Source organism: Gobio gobio (genome assembly GCF_949357685.1).
Source record: "Gobio gobio genome assembly, chromosome: 7".
In the NCBI taxonomy this organism is placed as follows: domain Eukaryota; kingdom Metazoa; phylum Chordata; class Actinopteri; order Cypriniformes; family Gobionidae; genus Gobio; species Gobio gobio.
In genome coordinates, this window is record NC_137103.1 from 25,204,193 (window position 1) to 25,223,336 (window position 19,144).

The 19,144-nt window shown below is 38.2% G+C and overlaps 1 protein-coding gene across 6 annotated transcripts in view; it reads left to right on the forward strand.

The window, feature by feature from the left end:
• Positions 1-19,144, forward strand: part of pard3bb (par-3 family cell polarity regulator beta b) — a 420,195-nt gene that overhangs the window by 82,211 nt on the left and 318,840 nt on the right. For all 6 annotated transcript variants that reach the window (XM_079821284.1, XM_079821281.1, XM_079821283.1 and 3 more), the window contains exon 4: positions 10,768-10,951. In XM_079821284.1, the coding sequence (XP_079677410.1) occupies positions 10,768-10,951 (184 nt within the window). The remainder of the gene's footprint in view (positions 1-10,767; positions 10,952-19,144) is intronic.

Below are 19,144 nucleotides of genomic sequence, written 5' to 3' on the forward strand. Positions count from 1 at the left end.
CTTTTTGATGAAATCTGAGAGCTCTCTGACCCCTCAATTGACAGCCTACACCATTGCAACTTTGACGCCATATCATAAAGAGGTCAGAAAACGAATCCATATGAATTGATCCGTTTAGTCCAGATATTCTGAAGAGACTATCACTTTTTATGATGAACAGATTTAGTTAGGCTTTTACTCGCATTTAAACATTGATCGGCGAACATAAACAGAATTTTAACCGATCTTGAACAACGCGCAAGAACAAACCACTGGCTGAAGCTCAAACACACAATGGCGTTGACTATGGAGTATGGATATGTACGTTGTTTTAAAGTGAAAGCAGCCTAATAAACCTGCTGTTTTATGTTAATCATACAACAAAAGAACAATGCACTAAATAACTTAATTTAAGGATTAATCTATATATAATTTATACAGTGAAGATGATGAAATATTATTTTGCATTTGATTAGTTTATTCAGTTTCTGTATACTGAAAACAACAGACCAACCAGAAAAAACCTGAAAAGCACTGTAATTTCTGTAATTTCTATAGAACATGTTTGTTCTGTTGTATTTATTTGTGCTATTGCTCATAATTTGATTATTTGTTCTTATTTTATTACTGACCGTTTACTTGATAACAATATTTGAAATTTATAGGAGTTAGGCTAGTCGTTTTCGTGTCATAACCTTATTTATTAAGGTTACATAGGTCAAAAACAACGAAAACAATAACTAGGCATATTTTATCTTTATTATTATTATTAAAAAAATTTGGTGGGGCCAGTGAAAATTTTGGCAGGGCAAGTAAAAATTTTAATTTAGAAAAAAATCCTTAGCGTTTAGCCTTGATTACACGATACTTAACTAACGCTTTATAAAACTCACATTAAAAATGTTTATCTATTGATTGATCCATTGAGGCTGAATATTTACAGTTTATTTGTTATCCAGGCATCCTCAAATAGATCAGATATAGACACAGCCCACTTTAAAGCATACGCAGATAAGTCTTTCAGTATCAGTCCCATAGATACCCATATATTGTGGCATTGTTAACTACTTGTTTCAGAGCTGTCTCTGATACGCCACATTAATTCATCTGCTTGAATCCATTAGACGTGTCTGAACTTTCACTGTAGTGTCACAGTCCGTCACTAGCAGATGCCTCAGTCTTCATGGAGGGAGGAAGCAGCCCGCCAATTTCCTCCTCTCTCTCATTGTCTCCTTCCACTAATAGAGTCAGTTTTGTTATTGTGCTTGACAGGTTCTGATTCCGCTGTCAGATGTAATTTGCCATCGATCTCGCACCTTTTACACACCTGTGCGATTGTGCTCTCCTGTGTATATGTGTGCTGCTTTCTGTCCTTTGTCCAAGTGCCCGTGTGACCGTGCGTCTGGAACCATCTCCCTCTGTGCGTCTGTCTCAGTCATATTGGTAATTAACGCTTCTAGACTTCTACAGAAATAACAGTCATCAGCGTTCAGACAGCGACTGTGCCACTCAATCTCCCGCTGAATGAAATATCGATGAGCTAGCTGATAATCCATATTTAAACAGTTGCAGTTTGAGCTGAGAGTATGAATAGCTCTCTATAAGTGAGCTTTGCTGTTTAAATTGTAGGATGACAAGTAAAATGCTGTTGTCTGGTTTATTGTGAGGACTCAGACTATCTAAGGACAGAGAGTAAGAGGTGGCTATTACCCTGTTGAGCAGTTCCACTTGATAACAAACTATTGATCCAATTTTGGAGTCTGAACACTTCTCTATTGGTTTCCCGTGAAGCCCGAAGGTTGTAGGGGGTTTCTGATTCTTGCATGGTAAAGTGAACTATACCGGGTCCAGTGGGTGCATGATTGGGTAATCGAGCTGATAGATTTAGCTCATTTGGCTAAAGTAAGTTTGGACACATTTGTTCTCCCTGTATAGAGGTAGTGCTGTGATTAAATAGCCAGGGTTAAAATAAGTGGCAGTATTGAGTTGGCTCCTGCTGCAGGCCTGTTCCTCGGCCCACGTGTCTTAATTTCCTCAGCTTTGCTTAGAGTTTATCTAATTACACCACAAGAAACAAGATGACTCTTGCTTTTTAATTTCAGCCAATGTTTATTAGGACTATAAACTATGTGGATTATATGTTTAGAGTTAAAACAACAAAGGCTCTGTCCTAGCAGTTGACTCTTGTCATGTAGAGCTGTGGTGCTCAAGCATGTCAATAAAATATATTGTCTGTCTGTCTATCTATTAGGGATGTGCAATATAAATCATCTTCAATGATATTGTGATTGTTGTTTTAACGACAAGTGTCATCGATTTTCACAATTTTCTCCACTGCGCATGACATCTCTTTCATTCAGCAACAAATTTTTTTTACGTAAAGTAGTAAGTTCTTTGGCAAAATTACATTTCCTTAATAGTCTAAACAGAATCTTAAATTGTCACTTTTTCTGTCAGTGCTGCGGGAAGAACACACATCACTAAATATGTTCAACCCAAGCTAAGACTGGATATAGGTTTTATTAGTTTACTGTCATATACTGTTTCACAGAGTTGCTAAGTTATTTACTGATATATATATATTTTTAAATAACTCCTTCGTGTTTTATATAATGACCACTAGGAGGTGTTCTAGATTTATGTCTTCCTTGATTGTTTTTCCCTGAGGAGCTGAAAATGAAAGTAAAAAAGTAATGCACGTTCGTTGCATTTTACCATGAAATGAGTTGTGTTTTTATCAAACAAACACAATAATGATTTATCTTTCATCCACCCACAATTAATTTGAATGTTATTTATGTTTTATTACTTGGCCCACCCGATCGGTGGATATAGAACCATGCAATGCACGCACGCACGTACGTCGCCCGACTGGAAAACGCATTAGCCCCAGGAAGTCGGGCTCTCGATTTTGCAAGCCCTGTCCTCACTTTACAAAAACAGACCTAGAGAGTGCATGCATACACTATGTGATGTAGTCTAATAGGTGAGACTAGTGCGCTTGTGCATTTAGAATGCACACTTTCACTGTACAGGTGGGAATCACAGGGTACCTTACGATACGATACAATACACGGCACACCAGAGTCCTGCACGGGTCCGATTTTGTAAATCCGCACCCGCCCGTACCCGCAGTGCTTAAAACTGCATCCGACCCGTTTTCCGACAACAGCACTAATTAAAATCCTGACCCGACCCGCTTAAAATAGAACCGACACCCGACCCGCACCCGCAATGAAATCAGTTTAGCATATCACATTTAAAGACACACTTAGAACATTTTTTATTGCCAGCATACAGAAGTTATTACACGACCATTAACACGAGGACAACTACAGCCTGGATATTCTGAAACGCTTAACATGGCTTAATGTACTAAGACACTGTTATTAAGAGACCAAACTCAGTAAACATAATACTAATAACGTGTAATATGTACAAAAAATCAGATGAGCCCAGAATATGAATGCAACACGTTTAATTACACGTTAAGCGTTTTCCTCCCATAGAAAACCATTATAAGAAAACGCCTAACGTGGCTTAATGTACTAAGACACTGTTAATAAGAGACAAAACTCAGGAAACATAACAAAAATACTGTTCGATAGAACTGCTTGTGCTTGGTTTGTTACCACAGTTATCTACGTGCTTCCTCAGCGATGAAGTTCCACATTTGCGGCTATCTTTTCTTCAACTCCCCATGATCCAAATAAACTGATATGGATTTGAAATTATTTTATCAACTTGAAATACAGGCAAGGCATAGGCCTATTTTTGTTGATGTGCTCCTAAAAATATGCATATATTTTTTAGGAACACATCTACAATATACATGCATATATTTTTATATATATTCGTTTGCACGTGACTGTTTAAAACCCGTGTTTAGACCCGTGTTTCTCCCTTGTCCGACCCAACCCGCATCCGACACCGTTAGGATGTTTTTCACCCTTTTCAGCAATATTCGCGGGTCACCCGTCAGGTACCCGCGGGTACCCGCACCCATGCAGGACTCTGCGGTACATGGCTTACGATACCGATAATATCACGATACAGCAATTCTGCGATTAAAACCACGCAAACGTCATAAGTTGACCTGAGACAACAGTATAACATTTTTTAATAAGTCAGTTCATGACATCTTTTAATATTTATATCATTTAGTATAGTTAATCACTATGATGAAGTGCCATTTTTTTTCTCCAAATATCAGCATTATTACAAATGTGATAGTGATTTTATATAACAGTTCAATAAATAAGTTAATATTAAATTACTTACATTTTAGACGCAACATTGCCTATTTTTGCTCTATTTGTGGCAAATAAAGCCACAGGACTGTTTTGCATCTCTGAGCAGCACACAGCTGTGTTTCATTACCGGATGAACAAATCGTTTGAATGAATGATTCAATGACTCACTCATTAAGACAGTCAAATGCTTCATTCCTGTATGAATCAACCATTTGAATGATTTGGTTAAAACTCAATGACTCACTCATTAACAGTGACTTGCTTCCACCTACTGGTTCCGTCCGTCCGTCCGTCCGTCCATCCATCCAAATAACACTGGTATACATCGACCATGTATCAGTACATCTCTGCTACATATGCTGTAGCTCAATCTTTCCTTCAAAACAAGTCGTTTTTTATCACTGTTTATAGTCTGGCAGGTGAAAATCTTAACTCTGACTGCTTGTCAAAGTTCTGTAATAGCACACCTCTTCTTAGCAAGTTGCATGATTTGAGGTATCATTCATCTCTGTAGCAGAAAGCGTGTCAGTCTCTCTATCTTTAAGTACTAATAGTGTGGCTGATGTTACACATATATAGGTGTTTGGTTTTGTGATGTGTATTTTTGTGAATTGTTTGCGTGTGTGTTTGGTGGTAGCGGTTTGTGGTGTTAAGATGAAACTGAATTGAATCCTGTCTCCTCTCATAGATGGGTGGCTCATACACGTGTTTCCCCTCGGACGCTAGCCCAGCCAGTTTTATTGGAGGGCCGACATTCGGCTAGCAATAAATGAGACATCACACAGAGCCAAATAGGAAGGGAGACACAGAGAGAGCGAGCGAGCGAGAGAGCGAGCAGGAAAGAGAAATATTAGCGTGAAACCCCTTTGCTCTCTTTCCTGTTCTCGCTCTCTTTTCTCCCAGGGTGAGCAGATTGATGACATTTCTAAAGCTCCATGCTCTCTCCTCCCTCTGGTATGGTGGAAGTGTTCCTCTCTTCTCCTGCCTCTGTGAATAAATCAAAATCCTTCCACACTGATCATGCCCCAGCCCTTCTGCAGCACGTGTGTGTGTTTGTGGAGAGGTTCTGGCCATGAAGATCTGTCAGGAATAGCAGTGGGCGTAATCAGAAATAAGGGTTTTGGTCTTGGGAAAGAAATGACAGCAATCAGTGATGGATGGACGGATGGATGGATAGATGAGGAGGTATTGGTTGAGGGGAGGTGAGGATTGCATTGAGTGCAATGCTAAGTGCCACATGAAAACTCTGTTCCAAAACCAAGTGAGCTGCCTTGCTGTCTGTTGCCTACGTGGCAGCATCCAAATTGAGTTCAACGTCAAATGGGACTGATTTGGATTGCTGTACGACCGTACAGGTAGCAAGCAGCTCCTAAATAGATTACTGCTCAACTCACAATTGATTCCATTAGTGTTTTGTGTTAGCATGTTGCTACAAGTGTGAAGCACCAATGTGAAAGTCCAAAGTATACCTTTTGCCCGAATGCTAGCATATGCATAACGTCGAACCTGTAGCTCAGGCAGGAAGCCTCTGGTTTTACTAGCGAACTCCTCTTTCTGTCTCTGACTGCATTCACTCACATACAAACGCATACTTTACATGCACAGACTCACATTCATGGAGGCCCCTAGAACAGCAGTGGAGCAGAGGTCTAATGCAGTGTCAGTGACATGCATGTATTTAACTCTGCTGATGAGGCCGGCAGGCCTTACACCCTCATAGTGAAGTGAATGGATGTCATCGCATACTGAGATTAACCTAATATACACTAGCCATGCTGGGCTTCTTAGATGTCCTCTATCGTGTCCTGATGCACAAGGTAATGCAGGCGAGTTTGTATCATTTGTTGTAAAATATATTGGGTACCATTTTGCTGCTTGAATACTAAAATAGTTTATTTCTGTATAGTACATTCCACTCCCTTTCAAAAGGTTTGAGACTTTTTTTTAGATTTTTTCAAATGTGTTTTTAAAAGTCTCTTATGCTTACAAGACTGCATTTGCTAAAAAATTAAATAAAATATTGTAATGTGAAATATTATTACAATTTAAAATAAATAGTAAATTCTATTTGAAAATATTATAATTGAATTTTCTATACAAGCTGAATTTTCAGCATCATCACTCCAGTCTTCAGTGTCACATGATCCTTCAGAAATCTAATATGCTGATTTGATGCTTAAGTAACACTTCTTCTCATTTATCAATGTCTGCTTAATATGTTTATGGAAAGCATAGTTTTTCAGGATTCTGTCATGAGTAGCAAGTTCTAAAGTTCAGCATTTATTTGAAATCTTTTGTAAGATTTTAAATATATTTCGCCTGTCGCCTTTGGTCGTTTGAATGCCTTTGTGAATAAAGTTCTGGCATTGGGTACAGATTGTAGTGTGGTCAGTCCTTTTTATATTATCTCTGCAGTAGGTAAAATATTGTTTAATTTAATGTAGCTAATTTCAGACATGTTGGGAACTGACTGATTTATAATGTCATAATATTATGCTCATGTTCGTGTCTGTTTTCTCATGATAATTTTTTCTTGTTTTGCTGCTTATTGTATATGTAACAGTGCCTGCTCACTTTTTAAGCGGCCTTGGTTCCGGTACTATTTTTCCCATTCATTTCAAAGTCTTTGTTAAAAGAGTTGTAAGCCATGAACCAAATCAACAGGCTACAAGGTGAATCCAAAAAGTATTTGAAAATACTGGGGGGGGAACAAAAGGTACCGGACAAAAAGGTACAATCCCATGAAGCATTACGAATGACATTGAACTAAAAACGATAGAGAAATATAAAAATATTGATTTAAAGAGTATACATGATTATTTAAAAAAATAAGTTTGAATAATGTGCACTAATCATGTCAGCATATACCATCGATTAACATCATTAGCTTACATTAGTTCTGGTTTTAAAGTTTTATAAGTCATCATTAAAGGTGCTGCATGTACGTTTTTGACTGTACAAAATACCATAATATGTTTACAGATATTTCGGAAACTGAGTTCACATACTCTTTTATCTAAAAAAAAAACAATGCTACAACCAGTCATTTTACTTTGAAATGTGTGTTCCATGTCGCAATGTCTGTTTTTTTTTTGGTCTGTGCGATAACGCACATTGACAATTTACTCAATAGTATTTCGCCACCACAGGTTGCCAGTTGGTGGAAAACACTGCGTATTGCAGCCATGAAAGCCAGATTGCAGATTTTCCCTGACCTCGCCATCCATCTAAAAATCTCTATGAACAGAAGCACATTAAAACACGGATAAATCAACTAGGGCTGGACCAGAATATTCAAATATTAATTTGGTGGTTTGATATTCGATTTTAAATGTTGGGATTCAAATGTTTTTTTTTTTTTTTTCACCTGGCATCCCCTTCGAAACGTATCTCATTGGCGCTTGAATATGTTTACACTATCAAATCTTGCGAAATACACTTTTTTACAATTATCTTATATTCTAGCTGTTTTTTAATAGGATGGACAGTTGAATAGGAACCCAACCTCATTATACTTAATAAATATATTTGCTGCTTCATAGTCTACACTCAAAAAAAAAAATTAAGATATGCTGCTATTTAGCACCAAAAGTGGTTCCCCTATAATTGCGAGCCAAGAACAACTTTTAGTGCCATATAGCACCATTTTTTTTAAGAGTGTAAGTGTTTCCTGCAACGGAGTATTCTCTGTCTAGAGCGCACAACTGCATGCGCTTAGCTATATAGAAGAAGCGCATGCCTGAGCTTGTATTTTGGGTTAAGCTGTGTTGGTTTGACATTGTGGAAAATAGAATAATTGAATCAAAATGTATTAGCCTTTTTACCCGTTAGGGATGCGACAGTGACATAATTTTTCCTCACTGTTACATTACAGAAGCCTACTTGTGCACTGTGCGGCCGTTAAAGGAACACGCCAACTTTTTGGGATTTTAGCTTATTCACCGTATCCCCCAGAGTTAGATAAGTCCAAACATACCATTCTCATCTCTGTGCGTGCCATAACTCTGTCTGACGCACACACCGCTAACCTAGCTTAGCACAAAGACTGGAGGTAAACAGCTCTAGCTAGCCTACTGCTCAATAAGTGACAAAATAACGCCAACATTTTCCTATTTACATGTTGTGATGTGTATAGTTACATCGTGAACTAAGACAGACAGAAAATTAAAAGTTGCGATTTTCTAGAACGATATGGCTAGGAACTATACTCCCATTCCTGCATAATAATCAAGAAACTTTGCTGCCGTTTACCTCCAGTTTTTGTGCTAAGCTAGGCTAGCGGTGGGTGCGTCAGACAGAGTTATGGCACGCACAAAGATGAGAATGGTACGGATGGACTTATCTAACTCTGGGGGATACGGTGAATAAGCTAAAGTCCCAAAAAGTCAGCGTGTTCCTTTTAACAAATGACAGTCTGGCTGTGCACATGTTACTTTCGCTAAATTAGCACCAATTCGAGGACGGATTGCTTAGATGGTGGGCTCATTAGCCTATTTTTCTTAATAAAAAATACAACAACAAAACAGTACATTGACAAACTCCCTTAAATAGGCGCTTTTACATTTTACTTTGAAACCAAATCTTCCGTGATCATCTTGTCATTCAGCTCCTCACTCTCGTGATGCATTAAATCTGACTCCTGTTGCTGATGTGCTGCGACTCCCGTTCGGCTTTTTACACTGTATTGGGCAGACACGTTCAGTTTTTATTTGTAGTTCTCTAATGGTGTGTTCACACCGGATGCGATTCGTGCGAGTGATTTACATGTTAAGTCAATGCAGAGACGCGAAATGGCATTCTGCAGCGCGATTTGCGCGAATGAGGCGGCGCGATTCGTGCGATTGAGGCGGCGCGAAGGACGCGAATTGAGCGTTTTGAACGTGTGATTCGCGCAAATCGCGGGAAACGCGCAAATTGCTCAAGTTGAAAAATCTGAACTTTGGTGGATATTTCGCGCCGCGTTAACCAATCAGGAGCTTGCTCTAGTAGTGACAACAATGAGGAGAAAATCTGTATATTAATATCTGGTTCAGACAATATGATTATCACTGTGATAACATTAAATGACATGAAACACAACACAGTCTCTTTTTGTCAAATGCAAGTTTATGTATGATCAATAATACAAAGGTATAAGTAAAAGGTATAATAAGCTATACATGAAATAAAGCAAACAATTCAGTCAAACATTCAAAGTCAGTGCTAGTAGGCTAACGTTACAACTGCAACGTACAGTTATAGCCTAAAAATATAAAGTAATGAAACTTCTCTTTACCTTCAGTCTAAACGATTTGCCAGGGAACAATTTATAGATCCATGAGACCAAAGATTGGCCGTTACAAGACGAATGATAGCTCGAGACACACCACAGAGACATCAGAGCCAGCGGCAGACGGCAGAAGGACTGGCAGAGGAAAGGTTGCCCTCGCCGGCTTTGATGAGCACTGACCGCCGCTGATCCGCTGGAGCTCACAACTCCGAAAACACCAGATAAAATGTTCAAATAGGCACTCTTTCTATATAAATAAACCACATATTTGAGCTTTTAACAACTACATTATCGACTGAAAAAGTCTTAAAACTACGTTTTGTCACACATTAACAGTAGATTTTAACAAAAAAAAAGACATGTAAACACAGCCCATGTCAGCCATTTCTCAACAAGACGAGCCGCTGGCAGAAGCCCCTCCCATGACGTGAATTTGCGTCTGTTGTGCAGTGAATGTCACGCGCGATTGAAGCGAGTAAACTCTAAATGTTCAAGCGTCCACCTTCGCGCGAATTGCGTCCAGTGTGAACGCCACATAACTGTTCTCTATCTAACAAAAATATTATATCACTATAAAAATCAAAGCGACCGTGGGGGCGGTGCCGCGGTGGGCAAGTGATGTTATCGGTATTATGCCTGAACACCGGTAACACTTCGCAGCAAGCCTATTACCTGTTATCATCAATCTAATTGAATCTACTGCAAATTAGTGGAGCTTGTTACTGGGACGTAACAGACCTGTGTGTTTTGCATCACTAGAGCAGTGTCCGTTCTCTGAGCATATAAGCCCTGCCCGCTTCTCGAGATTCCTACCTTTATTAGAGAGAAGAATATTTTCTGCCCCTAGCTTCCTCTGAAGCTTTGAATATTTGGTGTTGATTACTACCTAAGCTTCGACGCACACAAAATGGTATTCGGACCAGCCCTAAAATCAATTCATCAACTTACAGTGCAAGTCTCCTCGCCTTCCATTGTCAATTGCGCTCATTCCTGTTGCATGTGCTCAAACTGGCTACCCGCGTAAGCGTCGAGTCTGAGGAGGGGGCTGGGCAAACAATATTTTGAATTTGGACTGCAGTATCCATTTCAACCACTAGCTGTCATTCTTACATACAGCACCTTTAAAAATCAATTCTCCTATGGGGAAAATGAATGGGATTTTTACATCTGAAATCTGACTGTTGCACTCTTCCTCTATAATTGTGTTTTTATCTGTATATATTGACTATGTCTTCTCTGAATTTTACTGTGCTGTGTGTCCCACAGCTGATCGCTGTGTACGAGGAACAGGAGGCCCAGCAGAGGGGCGCCATGAGTCCCGGGAATGGAACAAGGACAAGTAGCAGCCTAACGGGACAGTCCAGCCCAGAACCCTATGACACTGAACTCGCATGCTTCCAGCCAATCAAAGGAGGAGAAATTGAAGTCAACTCCTCTGCCCTCAAGTCCAGTATGTATGCAACAAAAAAAGATACAAGTACAGTCTGTAAAAAATAAAAGAAAAAAAAGAGTAACCGTATGTATTCCCATTAGAGTTGTGTTCAAACATATGCGCTTCTGAGTTAATGGTGAGTGAAATAATAGACTGCCACTGTGAGAGATGATATTATATGGCATAATCGGGCCCTGTTTTAAGCTTGAAATGCTCTGACTCACTCATGTAGCTATGAACAAATGAAAGTGTTCCTTCTGCATTACAGCACTTGCTCATATTGAAGTATCACTTTTAATACACCGTTCACCTTAACCTACCTCAGAGTCTCATATCTTTAAAATGTAATAAAACCTGCCTGAAGAATTTCACCATCAGAGAGAAAACAGTTGCTGCTGAGAAGTATGACACTTTTTTTTATTCAGGCATTTTTTCCATTTATTTGGACAAGGACATTTTCTCTTGTTTCGGACGGGTCTGGAATACTTCATTCGTTTCTGTTCTGTACTACTGCACCTCGGGGAACCATGTGTTTTTCATCTGGGCTGGTTTCACCTCTGCCTGATGTCATGCACACCTCGAATACAGAAAACACACACCTATTTCTTCTAAATGTCAGAGTGTGTGTATAATTTAGAACATGTTTACACTCTGAAATTAAATCCCTGGTAAAATAAGCTGGGGAATCGTGTGTGTGTGTGTTCGTATGTGTGAGCGTCTTTGTGTCTCCTTGTAAATCTGCCCCTTTGTGTTTTAAGTTTCATTGTAAAAGTAGACACGGGGCTCGCAAAGTTCAGCGTGCTGGAAAAGTGGCTTTTTCTTTCGCGATCCAGGCATTCCTGGGAAGTGCTCGAGTTTCCACGTCTCCACTTCAAGGTGGAGGTGTCAGTTGACTGAGTGATCTTTTCCTCTTTCATTCTCCACGGCTGTAAATATGCCGTTTGTCACGTCGACAGGGTCTGACATACATCTGTATCTGGATCATTTGTTAAGAAGAGAGATCACACGTGCCTCTGTATATACAGACATGATGCTTGAGTGGGGAAAGAGCGTTTGAAATTGTAACTCAAAGGAGGCGTTCACACACACCGTATGAACATGAACCGGTCCGTGCGCTCTGTCTAGCAGAATGCGGAGGTCTCAAGGTGTTTTTACGCATGATTTTAACATATGTTTTTGATAGAATGCTGCAGTGACAACAAATTTTCGTTGGCTTACCTGGAAGTTAGCATCACCTGGTTCCCTTGACAAAATAGGATTAATCCAATAGGATTTGTCTTATTTGCAGAAAATAAGACAATTATTTTTTCAAATGAACACAAATGTAATGAATTTTGAAGATGAAATTCACTAGGCAGAAGTAAAACACTAAACAGAAGTTATAAACGAAACTCTTTCATATAACTCTTTCTATAAACTCGTTCAAACGTTGTTTAAAAAAAAAAAACGTTTGTAAGAGCGTGATTATAAACTCAAAGAGGTTGTGAAAGCAAGATTAGTTTACCTCTTTGGCTGAGAACGTTTAGTGTCCCAGACAACCCTCTGTAGTCTCATTTAGCCACTTGTTTGCAACTGCTTATTTCAAGACAAGTAAAAGCTTTATTACTGTATTACTGATGTATTTTCTGTCGTAGAATAATATGTGAAAATATCTTGAGCTTATGTTAACCAGAGACCTTATTTTAGGCATTTATTCAAAAACCCATTAAAAAAAAAAACATTGACTTCATTGCTTGATTTTGGGTTTTGGCCTACAAAAATACTTCATCCTACAGCACTGCACTTAACCCTGGGTTATCGTCATTCTAAACACTGCTTTTAACCCTGGGTAAAGGAACATTTCACACTTGTAATTTAGAAGAGGTGTTAGCACCGCTTTTTACCTGGGATTATGAAACCGATTTTGTGGCGTTAACCCCGTATTGCGGTGCTAAACATGTGCAGTGTGAAAAGATGTGGTGTTAGTATGTTACGACTAGATGCTTATCAACCGACAACCAATAGCGTGCCTCATATTCACGTCCTTTGGATAGTCACAGGAAAAATGTGATATTACAGTCGGGTTTATTTATGCATTTTGGTAGACGCTTTTATCCAAAAGTGCCCGTATTACAGGGACAATCGGCCTGGAGCAACGTGGAGTAAAGTGCCTTGCTCAAGGACACACTGGTGGCGACTACTGGGATCAAATCAGCAACCTTCTGCATTTCAGTTCAGTGGTTTAACCCACTAGACCACCATACTCCAGGGTTTAGGAATGTACAGTGTAAAACGGCAGTTTCTGAATAGCCAGGATCAGTTGTTAACCCCGGGTTAATTATGAGCAGTGTGAAATGTGAAACAAGATAAACCACTATTCTGTTTACCCGGGTTTAGAATGACCCAGGTTTTAGCTATTTCAAGTGTGAAAAGCCTTTATGATTGTCTGTATTAAAAAGTGTTGTTGAAAGTTATGAATGAATCCAAGATGCATTGCAATCGAATCACTCAATGGTTAGGGACTGATTTGGCCCATATTCGACAAAGACTATAACAGACACTTGCGATCTGGTTGCACGATTTTCTGTGCACCCCCCAAAAATGAGTTTTTGGTGAAACTCATAATCCCTGCAAAGATGTATCATCAAGAAACCACCTTCCAAATCAATGAGACGAACAGCCTGGTATTTCCCCAAATACCCAGCGTATGGCCTGACCCGCCTCTCTAAGTGGATTATTCCTGCAATCCAAATGAATGCTCAGCACTCAGCCATCCATGAACTCAGGGAGAGCACACGTCTTCACAATCCAATCAGCCACCTTTCATTTAGTTATATGATGACCTGGGAAATCCCTGTTACCAGGGCAGCTCTCTAATAATATTTTATGCTCTATAGGTTTGTTTTATTACCCCAATTAATTCACAAAGCAGAAAGGCAAAAAAAATCTATTTCAGCATTTTGAATACATTGTTCACCGGCTGGGCAGAACAGAGGAGGAGGGATGTGTTTGATATAGAGTTTCACTATATAACCCAAAGCGTATGTGAACACAGTTGCTTTTAGCTAGCTTTTATGTGTAGTTGCATGTATTCCAAAACATGTTAGAACAGTTAAAACATATAAGGACAGATTGCTTTCTTAGTGTTGCCAAATGGGGCATTATATTGGGCATTTGTTTAAAGATTTATGGTCAGTTATATGATCGGTTTTGTCGTCTCTTCAGGGCTACTCTGTCATTCCGGAGCAATAGTTTGGAGAGGATCCTAATTTGGAGGGAATATTAATTAAAGTTAGTGAAACCTGTAGATTTGTTTATAGCTAGATTTTTAAACCACTTTGTAATTTGCAATAAACGTAATTACTAAAAAGTATTTAAATGTGTATATACTCTACAGTTAAAAAAACAAATTATGTTTGGAGGATAGTTCACCCAAAAAAAAAAATTCTGTCATCATTTACTCAACCTAAACCCGCATGAATTACTTGTTTCTGTTGAACATAAAGATATTTTGAAAAATGTTGGTAAGCAAACAGTTGCTGGAAAAAAAAATACATTAATGCAAGTCAACGGGGACCAAAAACTGCTTGATTTACCAACATTCTTCAAAACATCTTCTTTTGTGGTTAGCACAAGAAAGAAATTAATACAGGTTTGGAACAACTGGGTGAATAAAGGGTGAGTAAATAATGACTATATTATTTTTGGGTGAATCCTTTTAAGCTCACCAGTCCCAAATGTATTTGATCAAAAATACACTACAAAGAGTAATGTTGTGAAAAATTATTACTAGGGCTTCCACCGACTAAATATTTTCTAGTCTACTAGTAGTCGTTTATTTAAGCCATTATTCAACTAGTTGCACATTTATGAAATTAATTTGGGGGGTGACATCGGAACATGGTTTCAGTTTCAGGGATGAGAAAGAATATTATATGTAAAATTGCTAACACTGTTCTACATTACAGAGAAATACTTAACCATTATAGCGAGCCTTTAAAATAAATTAAATGCTCAAGCACATGCATAAAGCTTGCCGCAGCGCACTGGCAAAAATAATCATTATGAATGTGTCAGGCAGGGGAAAAAAAACAGAAAGGAGACTCTAACTGCAAAATATAAGCAATTTCATTAGTTGCTTAAGACTTTTATACCTCGCTATATGTACAATGGAACGATGTTCGCATCTGCATTTGTGTGCATGTAAAGAGCATTTATCTGTCCTTTGTTTTCTCAGCATTTGAAGTTGTTTTTTGGGTATTGGTGTGCCTGAAGTGACTGTTTACATGTTAAATCAGTGAGTATGTGAACTCATAGATCATTTTAATTTGATTTGAAGGGATGTTGTTGTGGCACTGTGGGCTGTTTAGCACACATATGTTTGCACTAGTGATGTCTGCTTTGATAAGTATGCCCAGAGGTCTATTGAGACCAGCAGTGTCATCTGGAGTCTGTCAGTGAGTACACACACTCTCGCTAGCAGAGCGATTCCCCACATACTCACATCCTGTGCACTTCATAGTGTGCTTGAAATGATTTCATTAGTATAGTTTGGCAGAAGGTTCATTCAGCGGCTCTGGTTCTGGTCAGGACAGTAGACATATTAAATCCTTAACCTGCATCACATCGCCGGCGACCCCTGATTATTGTTGTTTACATTCACTGCACGTTAAAACATCACACTCTTACTTGATGGGGACAAACTGTGTATCATTAGAAAGATTTAAGATTCCAGCTTTGATATTTGACCACTATTTATGATAAAAATCTGATCTATGACAGATTTCTTTTTTATTTATATCAGGAGTGCGATAACTTGTGATATTTTGAATAGAATAAAAACACACACACTCATACTCAGTCACGTCTGATGTGGTTTATTTGTGTTCACATAGATACACTAGACAGTGTCCATTAGGGCTCTTAGTCCAAAAGTGTTCATATTTGGAGAAATATTCGCCATACAGAATATAATTAATATAATTAAGGTAATAAAGGATGTTTACATTGTAAATACTAAGCAGGTGTAGCGATTAGCTGCTTATAAATGGCTATAGGCTAGTTATTAGATTGGAATCGGAAGTTATAAACACTCAATGGTGGTTTAAAGTGAGTTTTGAGTAAAATCCTAATATTAATCTTTTAAATTGTGTTATGTAGCTTAATGCTAATTGTAGCTTTAATGCACCTGTTGCGTCAGGAGCTATTCTAATTCATATCTAATGTGTTAAAATCCGTCAGAGTTGTGAGTTATTTTATTACAAATATTTTATTAGCATTTTATCAGCCTTCTTTAAAAACTTGCATGACATGGTATTAGAAAATGATTCATAAAATTCATAGTCTTAGAGATAACATCCTCAGATTTGAAATGAAGCATTAGCAGACCTGTGGCATAAGCTTCATTGTGTTTCTAAGTTTCTACAACACAGCCACATCATATTTAATTTTAAATTAAAGAGAGATCACTTTGAAGTTTGAGATTATATGGGATTATATGTGGGAGAAGGGGTTAAGCGTTTCTTCTTATTTTTCTGTTGACTGAACTGCATCATTTCATTCATTGCTTATCTTCTGTTAGAAAGGGATGTTGTTTTGTTTTATTAGAGCAGACATGTGTGGTTGTTCCACATATATTTCAGTGATATCTAATGAGACATGAGCTGTTGGGAGGAAGAGGTTGTGTCTTTCAGACATATTTAAACATTCAGCACGTTAAATCTTTAGCATTAGAATGCTTGAGTTAAAGTATGAGAGAGACTTTAGTTGAAAGACTTTAATTAGTTTGTCACACTGGAGCAGCCGTAAGACAGTTCTCATCACTCATGGGGCTCACTTTTAATATTAAGTTGGAGAAACACCAAAGTTTCTCTGCATTCTTCTGTTGGAAATAGTTGGCATGTGAAAATTGGAAATGCTCATTTTGAGAGAAAGTGACATTGTTGGGCTGTTGAATAATTACTAGCGCAGTTCAGAGCTTATGGTGTTTCTTCGTCTATGGGCACATTTGGCCTTGTGGACTTTTAATAAATAAACTCTCTAAACACTTTTCAAACTCTCACTAGTTTGTTTAATTAGTCTGTTAACAAAGTCCAACAAGATATTAATCATTACATTTTTTTATGAACATTTCCACCATGGGGTCACGTCATCACATTTCAAATCATGCATTATGTTTATTAGCATTGAGGTGAAAATTACAATTTATGCGTACTAAATCCGCAACATTTTTACAATATTTTCACACTTACATAATTTGACAAAGTTAAAGCTTACTAAATGACATAATTCAAATATTCTGTTCACAAGTTCTAGTTTAAAATATGGGATGATAAAACCTACACATAAAATGCTTTTGAAAAGTAACAAAAAGAAAAAAGAAAATGTTTCCAAGACTTTTGTTTTAATGTGACCTAAAAGAAAGAACTTTTGGAAATAGCTAAAAGAAATCTGTTGGTTTTAATAAAAACTATTATTTGCAAAGCATTCAGACTTTGGGAGAAAATCTGTTAAATAGATGACAAGTTGTATTCATTAAGCACCATTCGACCCAATGTACAAGAAAACTTTGGATGCGCTTGGCTTAATTTTTGTCTAATTTTGTATCAGATAGCAGTGCCTTCATTACAAAGCAAAATATAAAAAATAAAAAAAAGGTTGGTGAGAGAAGTTCAAGAGTGTGCAGACCTATATAGTAGACAAAGGGTGAAATCTAAAATATACGGTAGTTTAATAAAAGTTTCATAGTTGTAGTTAGTTTTAATAGTTTCAACTATGTAGTTAGTTTCATAGTTGTAATGTCTTGACTATTATTATTAAATTAGGAAAATGGTAATAATTAAGGGCAAGTTAGTCGGTCCAAACTTTAGGCTGATTCTGCATGTAGCTTAATTGAAATTTAGTGATAAACACCAGTAATTAAAGGGATAGTTTACTCAAAAATGGTGCCTTTATTTACTCACACTTATTTAATTCCAATCCTGTTTGATTTTCTTTCTTATTTTTTATTGTCCATATACAGTATGGTCACAAAAACTGTTTGGTTATCAACATTTTTATGTTCTGCAGAAGAAAGACAGTCATACAGGTTTGAAAGGACATGAGGGTTGGGTAAACCATGCTTTTAAGTATTTATTTCATTACAAAAAACAAAAAAACAGACATAATGCATCTGAATGGTGAATCAAATGGATCAATTATCATTTTTAACTTTTTTTTAAGACTAAACAAATCGGACTGCTAAACGTTACTTATCATCATGGATTTTTTTTTTCAATGATGATATGGGGGGGAGTGTTTTGAGATCATTTTGCTCCGTTCTTCCAAGCTTCTCTATGTTGTTCTCATTGACGCTGTCTCTAACCTTTGTGTCTCTTCGTTGGTCTTGTGGGTAATGTGTCCCTCAGGAGCTGCTGTTTTAAATTACCTCTGGCACTCTCAACCTCTCCCCATTGACCGTGTGCACAGGTCTCTCTCTTCCATCCTGACCTTGCAGTCTGCTGAAGTACCGGCACTGATGGGCAGTGTAAACATCTCCGCCGCGATCTCCTGCCTAATCCGAAACAGGCCACATGGCAGCAGAGTGTCTAACGCAGCATTTGTCATGCTGTCAGGCGTGAGATGGGCCAGGGGGAGAGAACGAGGGATGAAAAAGCAGGGATGCGAAGGAAAGAAATAGGACGGCATGAAAGACAGACGGCAGGAGAGAGAGGGCGACTGATTGTGATTTAGGACGAGTCAGATGAAGGAGAGAGGAAGTTCTTGGTTTAGCTCAGAGTTCTCTTTCCACTGTAGTGAGTCTGGCAAGTGTCACCTGAGGCCTTGTGGTTAAGATCTGCGTCTGGTCTGTGTGTGGAAGTCTGGCAGAGGGGTTATCTTCTGCACAGACGAACCTGTATGCTTTTATCACCTCTGACATGTTTAGGAATTGTTCCATGACATCATTGTAAACTCCCATAGTTCATGGGGATGTCTGATGATGTGCAGAAATCTTGTAAAATGTTGTTAAACTAGACTAACAGTGCACACGCAAAACATTGTCTTCATTGACAGGTTGTAACTGTAAATTAGGACATCTGTACATCATCTGAGTTCTGGTGGAAGTCAGGATGTCTCTACTGTCTTTAATCAGACAGAAAGCTGAGAGGTGCAGCCGGGGGGATTTTCCACAGCCTACATTTAGTTTTTATGATTTTAGCAGTTGGATTAAGCAGACTACAGGAGTTCTTACAT